Genomic DNA, 12564 nt, shown 5'->3' on the forward strand with positions numbered 1-12564 from the left:
CTGACATTTTCTCGTAAATCCAGTCACTATCCAGACAATCACGTAATTAACTCAAGTGTAAAACATTAACGAGTGAGTGCCTTAATTAACCAATTAGAACTTACGGAGAGTGATTGTTTGCCATTCAACAAGTTCCAGGGTATTTGATCTCGTCAACCTCCAATGAAAGTCACTATTACAACAATCTAGACTCGATGGCAGACAAATAATTATCATTTGTCTCACAAGGATTGGAAAAAATCATTCCGATTGTTTATTTACCCCTCAAGAGTCTCCTGTTTTTCCTTGTTTACTTTTGAAAATCATGTCTCAACTCCAAAATCACTCATGGCCTCCACAATAATAATCCCTCAATTAAAAAAAACCCGGAGGTTGTCAAATTGATATGTTTAGTGGCTAATTTAATTTTTCAGAACAGATTTTACAAAAATGATTTGTCTGTTGTCAGACGTGTTCCGCTTCACTGAGAATTGAGGTTAAATCCGCTAGATTCACGTCTGTGTGAGGGGAGAACGTGAAGAATTGTCGACGTGATTCCCAGGAAATCAGATGATGCAGTATTTATGAATGTGACGCAACGAGAAAACGCGTAGTTGACGTTTTGACGGATCAGTTGGAGAATTTTTCTGAGCAAATCATGCCGTTTCTGAGGTCCATCCTCGAGAGTTTGTTTGGGGGAGGTGATAATCATCGTACAAACCCAGGGTAAATGATTTTTAATCCATTATTCCGAGTTTCTGGTGGCGGTTGAGGGTCAGGGCATTTTTAGGTTCTAGAAGTTTCTAGAATTTACGATGAAAGGGTTTTTTGGTGCTCTAGGGACGATGATCGACGAATGTTTGGAGACAGATTCAGAAATCCAATCTGGCAGAATGATGAGGAGGATGATGATGAATATGGGGAGGACTACAGGTGAAGATGATTATTAGGAATTTTTTTATTCTTTGAGGAATGAAGCTTTGGCTGTTTTCTTGGGACACGGGATATAATTTACACTTTGCATTTTATTTTAATGTTGATGAAGCATGAATTATTGATGAGTTGTAAGACATTTTTAACCACACGGAAAGAACAATTGCTTAATTGATTCATTTTATAGGAGAGATTGGGGTAAAACGGACACTTGACTTTTTTTTAAACGTCAATGAGGGGTTGAAATGTTGATAAAATTCCCTTTGTGATGAGCCTAAATTGAGCTCAATTGATCAATTTGTTTCTGAGTTATGAATAATTTTAGAAACGTCTAGTGTCCGTTTTACCCCACCCTCCCCATTCAAGTTATGAACATTTGAAAATAGTCTATTGTCGTTTTACATTGCACTCCACTGCACATGTGATTATCGTGATGATGAGTGATTTCAGGGGCAAATGTTAAGAGATTTTCTAATTAAAAGAAAATCATTATTGAGATTTTCTATTATTTCTTCAGAAACAAATTAAAATGGGCTAATTAAAAAGTTTTTGTAGATAATTAAATTGCCTCCCAAAAATGTCTTGAAATTTTTACCTGAAGCCTCTTAAAATTGAGATATCCTATTATTGCTTCTTTCATATTGCTTTAAAAAACAATGATTTATGTAAAATGTAAATTTACTCCTTCATGATCTCTGGCTAACTCTCACTATTCATCTTTCATCAAGTCTCATCACCTCGTTTCAATTCTTCATATGAAAATAATTGCAAATTGTCAATTAATCATGTCTTTGATTATGAATTTTCCATCGTAGAAATCCTGGACATTCTCGGCCGGCGTTTCACTTCGAGATCTTCACGAACCCCTTCGAGATGACTAGGTACTTCGAGTCGCAGATGGATGACATGATGAAGGACTTCTTCAGCTTTGGCTTCAGTGAGGACAAGCAAATACCGTTCGAAGGATTTTCTCAAATTATGCCACCGAATCATGGGAAGGGAGATTTAAGGGAGGAGGTTTTGAAGCCTGGGTATGCTCTACCACCCCCTCGGCATGGGGTGGATAGTCCCAAGTGCGATGAGGATCTTGATGGAAAGTAAGCGGCCAAATTGTGTAATTGTTGAAGTCCAAGGGAGAAATGTTTATGAATTTTGCATTTGTTTCGTTAATTAGTCATTAAAACAGACTAGATTCTTTCAGAATATTTCCAAAAGTCACCCAATGGGGAAATACATCCAGGATTTTTAGAATAAACAATCATCATTTGAAACTGATAATTAGGCATTTAACTTGTTAATGAGTAGATCTAGAAGAAAATATTGAAGAAATTTTTTTAGCTGTGAGAATTGCCTACAAAACGTCTCACACGTCATGATTTCTCATAATAATCCATTGTCAATTGATTTGTTTCTTGCTTAATCCAGAGTTGATCCCAAAGATTTCTCCAGAGTTTGGAACAATGGAGTCACTGAACCTGAAGAGCAATTGAGTACTGCCAGCACCTCCCTTCAACCCTTCAAATTCAGGTCTTTCGGACAATCAATTGTTTCCCAGACAATCAGACGTCCCGATGGATCAATCGAAGAGAAGAGAACAACGAAGGACAACGAAGGAAACACCGAGACGATAATCAAACACAGGATGGGGGATAAAACCCACACGGTCGTGATAAAAAAGGATAAGAATGGAGTTGAGACACAAACTGAGAATTTCGAGAATATGGATCCAAGTGAGTCCCTCTAATTGCGAATCAATCTTGAGAGAATGGTTTAAAATTATTCACAAAGAAATATGAATATTAATCTGTTTATCATTGATTAACACCAAATTTTTACTTTCAGATGAACTGAACAATTTCGATAAAAATTGGAAACCAATCGAGGATCCATTAATTGAGTCTGGGGCCTTAACTAAATTCCCATGGAACAAATTCTTCGATTTCAGTCCAAAATTATAGACATCGAAATATCAAGGAATCTAATAAATAGATGAAATAGCAAAATAGTAAATTATGTGATTTAAATTAGACTAACAGAGCCTGAAGGATTGTTTTTTAGTTTATGAATTGAACTGTTCAAAAATTGAGAATAAAAATTCATAACTAAAAGTTGAACAATTTCCTGGTGTTTTCAACCATAAATTAATTTTATTAATTGTATATACTCTGTACAAACATATATACAGTTCTAATAAACCTTAGATACTATCGTAAAACCAGGCCCAGATATATTTAATGGATTGTTGCAAGACAGTCTACCAAAAATTTGTGGAAACAAGAAAGAAAATGTGTCACAAAAATTCAATAGTGAAGTGGTAATATTCAGTTTTTCATGCCTTATTAAATATTAAATTATCTCGTTAACGACTGATCCTTGGCGAAAAAGTCAGAAGACATTTTTTGTTGGAAATTTTCTCCTCCACAAAGAAGATCAATTGACATTTCCTCGTAAAATGACTAGTTTCCAAGATAATCACCCATTTCAACAACACTTTCATATCCGATTAACTTCGTTGTTCCACTTCACCATAAAATTCAAATTAATTGATCTTCAAAAACGTGTTAATCGTCTATCGTTGGCACTGCACTATTTACGAAAATTGTCGTCACCAGAGCATCAGTCACGTCTGCAGATTCTCATCCTCTCAATCCCCTTTGAAACTGGTACAATGTATTGAGCAGTCTTTGGATGAAAAGAAACCATTGACATTCAAATTCAATTCAACAAAGTGGAACGTTCTGCTGTCCTTCGGTTATCAAGTAAGTCAATCGAAAAATAAATCTAGAGCTTCCAACGTTCACCTTCAATTTTTATGATTTTTTTTCTCACAGAATAGATTCGATCGAACTATTTGAACATGAAGATTTTTTTTCGTGTAGATTGAATTGGTGAAGAAATGATGGGACACGTTCGGTAAATATGAACAAATGTCAATACAATTATCGAAGAAATTTTCACCTCGAGAAGAAAACTCTCTCAATTTTTTTAAACACACACTCATTGGCAAAATAACTGTATAATTAACAAAATTTCTTCTTCAATCAATAAAAATGAAGTTCTATCAATTACGCAATTATCTCTCTAATTACGACATTAGGAAGAATATGTTGAGAGAGATTTTACATTTCTACTGGAGAGTAAATTCTCTATAAATATCTCTTGACATTTTCTTCTAATTCATTCAGCCTGAACTGTCCCACTACTTTATCACTGGAATCTCCTGTGTGCGAGTTTAAATTTTCAATCAATCAGATAATTCAATCACTCACACATACACATCAGATGTATCCTTGATTTTCAAGAATTCATACGGAGATTTATACAATTGCATACGTCATTACCTATCGCCAACATTACTATATACAAATAACTCGATCGTAGACGAGTGATGACTTCATGCTTTTCGCTGAGGGTAATTAATTGAATAATTTGTCAATTATTTAATGGTATTAATGGTTCTCCCACGAGACTGATTAACTCAATCCCAGGATGGAAACGTCATCAAGTCGAACAGAATAATTATCGAATTATGAAAATTCCACGAATTCGAGGCTTTCTGCACTATATATATTTTATTGACAGACGACTATGAGTTTTAAAATTGCGAGCAATTGGAATGAGATTTCTCATGCATTGAAGACCAATTATATATGTCTGAAAACCAATAATTATTGCAAAAAAATTAATTGTTTATTGTTCGGTCGCTCCGCACACGCCTAAAATATTAAAAATAGTGCAGGGCCTTCAATTTTTGAACTACAGAAGTTCTTTTTCTTCAAAATTTTTGGAAAAATGTATACAATAACGATTTGGAATTAGTTTTTTTGAATTCCACTACTGCACAGCTAGTTTCGTTTTGTTTAATATAAAAATTTGTGCCATTCTTAATATATTTAAAATATATTCTCAATTCTTTCAGATACAATTTTGGGCTATTTTATATGAATGGCGCAATTTGTTATTAAAAAAAGAAATTAGCCAATTTGTCATTGTTATTGCACCCATATTTTCAAAAATTGTAGAAAAAAACCCTCTGTAGCTCGAAAATTGGAGGCCCTGGACTGTTTTTAACATTTTAAGTGGCTGCGGAGCAAACGAAGAATAATCAATTGATTTTTTTCCACTAATTATTCATTTTTAGACATATAATCGATCTTTAATGTATGAGTAATCTCATTCTAGTAGCCCGGGACTGTTAAAACCCATAATAGTCTTCCCTTAACATCTTACTTTCAGTAATGTCGTCAATCGAACCCCTCAAGCAGCACAAAACCACCCCAAATCTACGTCGCTATAAATACCACAGTGTTTTCTTTATAATTACTTCCATTATATACAATAATTCTATCGAATTCATTATGGTTTTCATAATTTTCACATTTCCTCACTCTCTCGTTTTTTTTTTCAAACTCGAGACAAAATAATCCCTAAATGTGAGTTGAACCGTGTAAAAAGTATACAAGAAAAATTTCTACTATAAATAACAATGATTGAAGTGATTAATTAATAAAACGAAATGTCAATTTTTCCTTTAGATCAGTTTTTTTCGAAAAATATCTCGTAGAGAGACTTATCAAAACAATAATTCAGGCCAAAAATTCATGAAGAAAAATTGAAAAATCAAGTCATCTCGTTTTATTGATTTTCCACTGATTAAATTTCTCTTGAAGGTTCTCAAATTCCGTAGATTGCAAGAACCTCCTTAGATTTTTTTACTACAGATATCACTTACCAATCTGTCTACTCGACAACTCTACAAACAATTATCTGGTAAAATTTCTATTTCTCGTGATAATGGGTTATCACTTGTGTTTTTCCTCAAAAGAAATTCAGAATAAAGAAGAGGTACAGAAATAAGACGTCAGAGAATTGGAAAATAATGGAGAAATAATTGATTAGTGTGAGGGGTGGAGAAGGTGGGGATACTATTCCTGGCCGAAGCCCTCGGTCTCCTCGATCGCGTAGTTCAATTTTTCCACCATTTGGTCGTAACTTTTGTAGGGGGGAAGGTCTAGTCTGTTGAAACATGTATGGGATCGGGGTAACCAGGTGTCTTTGCCCACTTTCTCGATGCAGAATCGCTGTGGTCCATTGCTCCCTACATGAAAAAAATTAATCAATGAATTAATTGATTGAATTGGTGGAGCAAAAGATAAGCAGAAAACGAATTTTCCGATAATTTTGGAGCTATTTTCAAAGGGACACTTTTTTAAATTAAATTTGGGAAAAATTGTCAAGAGATATTCCACAGATATTAACAAAATAATGTCTTCAAAATTTTACAATTTATGTCCTTCAATTTTCGAAAAGGTTCAAACCAAAATTTTGAAAATATCTTTAGAAAAAATTTAGTGAAAAGTATCAAGAGACATTTTCGTGGGATATGGAATTCTTTACACAAATGTCTTTTGAATATTTTCAATTCAGAAAGCAATAGTTTGGAGATATCTTTAGAAGGAAGAGAAATTTTTCTGGAAAATTTTTCCCCGATATTTTAATTTTTTCAGATATTCCCAACATTATCTCTGTATTGATTTTTACATTTTTAGCAAAAAACTTGGAATCAGTATTTTGTAAACATCTTTTGATTATTATGATCATTAGTTTTCAAGATATTCGCAAAACAATGTCTTTAAAAAATTTTAATTTCTTCCGAATTAATGACTCTTTATTGTTAAAAATATTGAACGCACCCATCAATTCAGCGAATCCCCCAACAGGCACTCTGCACGTTCCAGTCACGAATTGCAGCAATCGTGCTCTCTTCTCATTGTCCGTTGTCCTCACAAACTGTAAGTGAATTCCATGTGTACGTGAGGTAACTCGACAATTTCATAAATCAAGTGAAATGTCCTTACCTGCCAGAACCATAAAACTTGTTTACTGTTTCTCGTGTAATGTCTGTAAATTGAATTTCTCTGCCAATCGTCAACGTCTATCTCCTGCATGCCACAGAGCATGAGCTCTAGCTCACGTTCATCGAAGTACTTTAGCCATTCCAGGGGTACCACTGAGTTGAAACCCTCGAGGAAGGCTTTAGTCTGGTCTTCGATGCCTCTTGTCATTCTCCATTCAGTCATTAATCTAGATGACAGAGAATGGAATTCGATTTTTGAGAAATTTCAAGTTCAAAGAATTTTTTTTATATTGTTTACGGGTTTATAACAAAATAGTCTATTGTGTTACTGAACCATTTCGAAAAGAGCACTTTTCAGGCAAGAACAAGAAAAAAAATATCAGAATGATTCATAGCAATAAATTTTTCTAGAATTTTTAATGAGTTCCAGGCCATTCACAAAATTATAGTACTAGAAGGAAATGTAAATTATTTTTTCGTGACTGGAAAAAAGAACAATATTGTTTTTTTTTTAATTCTGCAATGGTTTATAGGGGATAAACCATAAATAATCGATTTCTCTAAACCATTTCAAGTGTTTGCAATTATCTTTGAAAAAATATTACGACACAAAAAACTGAAAATCTGCGTTTATTGCGAAAGTTGTTGACAAAAAAATGTTAAAATCATTTATACCATTGAATTAATTTCTTCGAATAATTTATAAAATTTCTAGGAACTACTGAGTAATGAAGAAAAAATGAGAATTTTTTGTTATGCTGAAAAATAGAAACTGGGATATAAAAAATTCTGTGATTTCTACTATGCAATTCACAACTCTGATTTTTTCAGAATTTTCAATGCATTCTAAATAAGTAAAGAAAATTGCTGAGCAATAAATACCTGATATATTCCTCTTTATTTTCCTCAACAACTCTAATCTTATCGCCCCCTTCCTTCAACTCATGATGAATGACTTGTCCCAATATCTCAAAGTCCACACTGTAGTACAACTCAAGTCCACACTCATCAATGTTATTCTCCTTAATCCAAACAAGTGACTTATAAAATTCAGGATCTATGGACTCAATATCCTTCATGACTAATTTTTTATTCAGCATGCGTTTGTAGAAGGGCATGGTGAATCCACTGTAGATAAACCTGCCATGATAGAGAGCCTGAAAATACGATGAGAGAACATGAATAAGTAACTTCCTCAACGTTATCGTCAAGTAAAGAATTCCGAATAGGGTAAACTGCCCAGTAGATGGAAGTTTGTTTTTTAGCAATGGAAAAAAAAATTGATCGAAAAAAAATCGTCACTCAGGGGTTAAGAATCACAACAGTTAGTGAAAATTCAAAGCAATAATTCACATTTCAGTATTTTTTTGCGTAATTTCCTATCCAAAAGTAGCTTGTCCATCTATAGGGCAGTGTCCATCTACTGGGTAGCTTACCCTACCCTGAAAGAGAAAAAGAATAAATTCGCCAACAAGTCTTGTTTGAACCAAAAAAATTATTAGTTGCAAATTCCGGATAAAATAAAATCTAGAGCCAAACTTCCATTTACTCCATTTACCTCTTGAGCCAAATATTTCGTTGTTGTTGAAAGCAGAGCAACTATTCATGTTTAAGATGTTCAAATTGAAACCACACAAGCTTTTTGGTAATTTTTAATGAGCGATTTGTATTGTCAACGCAAGACTTGTTTGAAAACTTGTCCGTTTTTCTTTCAGTATAGACACAAACTTACCATTGCGATAAATCTCCCGATGAATTTGAAATACTGCAAGTGATCAGGGTTGACATACGACGCTGGGTTTATTTGTAACGAGTAATTACTCTTATTTGCGTACTCAAAGAGACAGTACATTGGATTCAGAACTTCGTGGCTTAGTAAGAAAAACCATTCTCTGAAAATGAATGAAAAAAAAAGATTATTGACGTAGAAAAATCGATGTTTTTACTTCCGAATGGAAGTGATGTCAATCCGATATCGTCTGAAGAGTACGAAAATGAAGTTCAAAAATCAAATTCATCCTCAAAAGGCCCATAAAATCTACGATTAATAAAGTAAAAATAAAATGAAATCAATGCATTATTGACAATGATTTAAAAACTCTATTCTATTGGTTATTGACAGTTTCTAAATTTACTCTAAATTAACTCAATTGACAATTTCAGATGACGAAAGGTGAGAAAAAACCATCGAGATAACGTTCGAAGGATAGTACACCCAAGCCTTAAATTAAAAAATTGGAAAAAGACTATCCCCTCACCTGGACACTCCGCCATAATCGAGTCCCTCCTCCCCCTTGAAGATGATGTAAAGCCTCCTCCTCAAGGCAAACGCCTCGGCATTCATGATCTGATGATACGAGTCCTCGAACAGTGTCTGCCTGCTAACACTGATCTTAATATGATTGGGCAGGGCATTTGTCTGGCAGAGGAACCTAAACTGTGACAATTTCCACCGGAAGCTCCTCTCGTAAGCCCTGGGCACCCTGTAGACCCCCTTAGGACCCTTTGGAGCCCCTGGTCTGGGGTCCTGGAATGTTGTTGTCCTGGTGTTGTGATCCACAAAGTACCTCACACCGTCCTCGGTGAGTCTGATCTCCCAGCCGTCTGGCAACGGAGGCTCATCGATTCCCGTCTCCTGGCCCTGAGTCCTCGGGTCCTCCCACTGAGTCGTTCTGTTCTTGTGATTGACGTAGTAAACCCTTCCCTCGGGCTGTTTTCGCCTCTCCCAGCCAGCAGGAAGTGGCCCCAAGGCGTCATCATCATCGACAGCTGCTGATGTCGAAGGTCCTGGCACCACGGGCTGTCCCCCATGCGCCTGAGGGTACAAAAACCTCTGGTTCCCCTGCTGCACAACGAACTGACGCTCCCCCTGCCACTGCTGATAGTGCTGGAGTCTCTCGGTATTCGGTCTCTGCCAGGTTGTGCTTCTGGTATTGTGGTCGACGTAGTAGATCCTTCCTCGGGGGTCTCTACGCACCTCCCAACCTGGGGGGAGGGGCTGGGGCCTCTCCCAGGAGGTGGACCTCGTGTTGTGGTCTACGTAGTATCTCCTACCGTAAACGTCGTATCTGGAAGGTACAAATTATAATTTTTAGTCGCTAAGGTGTCCACCCGCAGAGTCAGAGGCTGAGGTTGCCAGGATTCACCCTGGCACCGGCGAATTATTTCTGGATTATTTGATTTAGCCAAATAATATACGCATACTATCAGAAATGTTTGAAAGAATTACGTGATAATAATCCGATAAAATTTTTAGTCAGCAATTCTCAATTTCTGTTGAGAAAACAGAAACAATATATCTGATAATGTATCTATTCCAACATAAATAATTCCGTATAAAATTGAGGGTCATAATTCCGATAAAATTCATACATTTTCCAAAAAAAAGAGATACCTGATCAGGTACCATTTTTGATAATTACTAGTGTCTTAAAAACCAAATTAAAATAGAATTGAAATAGAAACTCCTCAATGAATAAAAAAATCTCGTACCTCATATCCCAGCCAGGTGGCAGAGGTTCCTCCTGTCCATTCTCCTGCTCCCTCATCATCTCCTCGGGCACCCTGGGCACCCTTCCCTCCTGCCGTCCCTCACTCCCCCTCCCAGGGGCATTATTTTCCCCACCATTCCATCCAGGACCCTCCAGAGATACCCTGGGCACCACAGAGTTCTCTCCCACCCTCGCCCCCTCATGAAGCCTGGGGACACTGGTGCTCTCGGACGTCGACCTCGTCATGTTCAACTCCCTCATGAGGTTCTCAGCGAGCCTGGGGGTGGCAGGACTCTCTATCGCAGGCTCGTGGCTGATCCCAGAACTTCCATTTGTTATAATCATCCTCGAGGAGTCGTTTGAGACATTTGAGGCATTCGAGATTGAAATAGTCGACTGGGAGTTGGTGGGGTTGAAGTTGGGGTCGTAGAGCGTCGTCGAGGAGCTTCTCTGGACCCCTGGGGGGTTTATCGAGCCCTCGGGGGCCTGACCCCTCATCAGGGCACGAATTCCTCCGTTCAAAATGCTCCTGTTGGTGGAGTCGTTCGTGCAGGAGTTGTTCGTCGGCATCTGCGAGGAGGTCGTGCATTGCGGGTGGGGTTGCTCACACTGGGGTGGAGTAATCGTCGACATGTCGATTTTCAAGCCATCGAAGAGGGTCACCAGCTCCCCCACTTTCGTCACCTGTGAGTCGTGCTTGCTCTCGTTTATCAGATCCAGGGTCAGCTCCAGGCTCTCCAATTTACCGTTGTAATGGGACAGGATCTGAAAGAGACTTATTCGCTTCTCTCCGATGGTTGTGTCCTTGCGGAAAGTACTGTGGTCCAGGAGGCGAAAGTGCAGGTGGGAGTAGGGGGTCACCAGGATCGTAAATTCTTCGTTCCATTTTGGCTGGTAAGTTGCTTTCGATACCTCCGTTTTGCGGGGACTCTTGTCGTCCACTGAGAATTCTACGTAGGGGTTGGGCTTCAGGAAGGAGGAACTCCGGAGAATTGCAGCTTCAACTGTGGAAGGGAGTCGAGGGTTAGACGTTTAGTTTTTACTACCGAATGTTTGGAGCATTGTAATCGTGCTGTTTTCACATTCTCTAATTTTTATTGGAAATTATGTAGAATGGTCTGAAACGTAAAAATACGAAGTTTGGCGACCATGTCTGTCGGTGTCAATGTCCATCGCCACCTTTCCGGTGGTCAATTTTTGGAAAATTAATAATTGCATAATTAACTAAAATTTCACAATTTTGTTCCACTTTACTTTATTGATTATTAAACTCTGACGGTTATTCAATTTCCGTGAGCATGTGAATTTAGGAAAAAACAGCGAGAAAGTTTGTAAGAAAGTTTCAACAAAAAATTTTTGTTTCTACAGAAAGTTTTTTACTTTATTAAAAAACAGCCTCTTGATATTACAGAGCCTTCGTTATGAATCTTATTAATCATTGACTTATCTCTACGATGAGTGGTTTGATGTTCTGCTCTTTAAAAAGGGGTTCGTGACACTGCCTCACAGAATTACTCGTTACTGAGATAAATCCATAATTAACAACGATAACAAGTTCCATTCAGTTGATTATTGAATTTTACTAATTGTTGGATTACTTCCAGACTAAACGAATTTAAAAACAAATATTGCAGAACGTCTTTTGAAGGAAATTTTAAGTTTTACAAAAAAGATTTTGCGGCACTGTGAGTAATTTTATGATGATATGTAAGAGACATTTTATGTAGAAAGTTTTCTCCTCATAAAAGCCCCCTTTAGTTGATTATTACACCTCACCAATTGTTAAGTTATCCCCAAAATTCATCGAATTAGAAACAAATTTTAAAAAACATCTTTCGAACGAAATTTTCTCTTCTATGAATTAAAATAAATTAAATCTTCTAGCATTGACAGTAATTTTATGACAATATCGTAGAAAATTGTTCTCTAGTAAGTTTTCAGTTCCATAAAAGCCCCATTGAATTGATTAATGAACTCCACCAGTTATTGAATTAACCTCAACCCGAATCGATTTGAAACACAAAATAAAATCATCTTTCGAAGGAAATTTCCAGCTCTACAAAGAAGAACTTGTGACCTTCTTTCGCAACAACTCACTGATAGACAGGTATTGCCTACAATCCATTACGTTTTACCACTCCAATATAAAAATTAATTTGGCCGTGACTATTCGCACCATTGCGTGAATCACTCCCGTACACTCCATACACTCCACGCATGCGTGAAGTTTGTGTGTTTCACGCAGCCGAATTTTCATACTGCTGTGTATTTCACGCAGTTGAAGTTTCATACTACTGTGTGTTT

At 36.8% G+C, this 12564-nt stretch overlaps 3 protein-coding genes across 3 annotated transcripts in view; 1 reads left to right on the top strand and 2 right to left on the bottom strand.

Annotated features, from left to right (window-relative positions):
- Nucleotides 1-540, bottom strand: part of LOC107035870 (protein SYS1 homolog) — a 3594-nt gene extending 3054 nt beyond the window's left edge. Inside the window, exons 1-2 of the mRNA XM_015253483.2 lie at nt 262-540; nt 105-185 (exon numbers count right to left, since the gene is read on the bottom strand). The gene's annotated coding sequence lies outside the window, so the exon portion shown is untranslated. The remainder of the gene's footprint in view (nt 1-104; nt 186-261) is intronic.
- LOC107035869 (HCLS1-associated protein X-1) lies at nt 506-3131 on the top strand. The gene is made up of 5 exons (XM_015253482.2): nt 506-705; nt 820-912; nt 1728-2009; nt 2338-2642; nt 2755-3131. Exons 1-5 carry the CDS (start codon nt 638-640, stop codon nt 2868-2870), a joined length of 864 nt encoding a protein of 287 aa, XP_015108968.1. The 5' UTR covers nt 506-637; the 3' UTR covers nt 2871-3131.
- Nucleotides 3132-4663: 1532 nt separating this feature from the next.
- The window catches only part of LOC107035867 (E3 ubiquitin-protein ligase Su(dx)), a gene marked incomplete in the record, with an annotated part of 19764 nt that continues 11863 nt past the window's right edge, over nt 4664-12564 (bottom strand). The window contains 7 exon segments of the mRNA XM_015253477.1: nt 4664-6010; nt 6606-6702; nt 6771-6996; nt 7652-7926; nt 8502-8661; nt 9028-9837; nt 10262-11264. Coding sequence (XP_015108963.1) covers nt 5838-6010; nt 6606-6702; nt 6771-6996; nt 7652-7926; nt 8502-8661; nt 9028-9837; nt 10262-11264 — 2744 coding nt within the window.

Source organism: Diachasma alloeum, unplaced genomic scaffold (genome assembly GCF_001412515.2).
Source record: "Diachasma alloeum isolate Michigan unplaced genomic scaffold, Dall2.0 Dall_scaffold_00201, whole genome shotgun sequence".
Classification (NCBI taxonomy): domain Eukaryota; kingdom Metazoa; phylum Arthropoda; class Insecta; order Hymenoptera; family Braconidae; genus Diachasma; species Diachasma alloeum.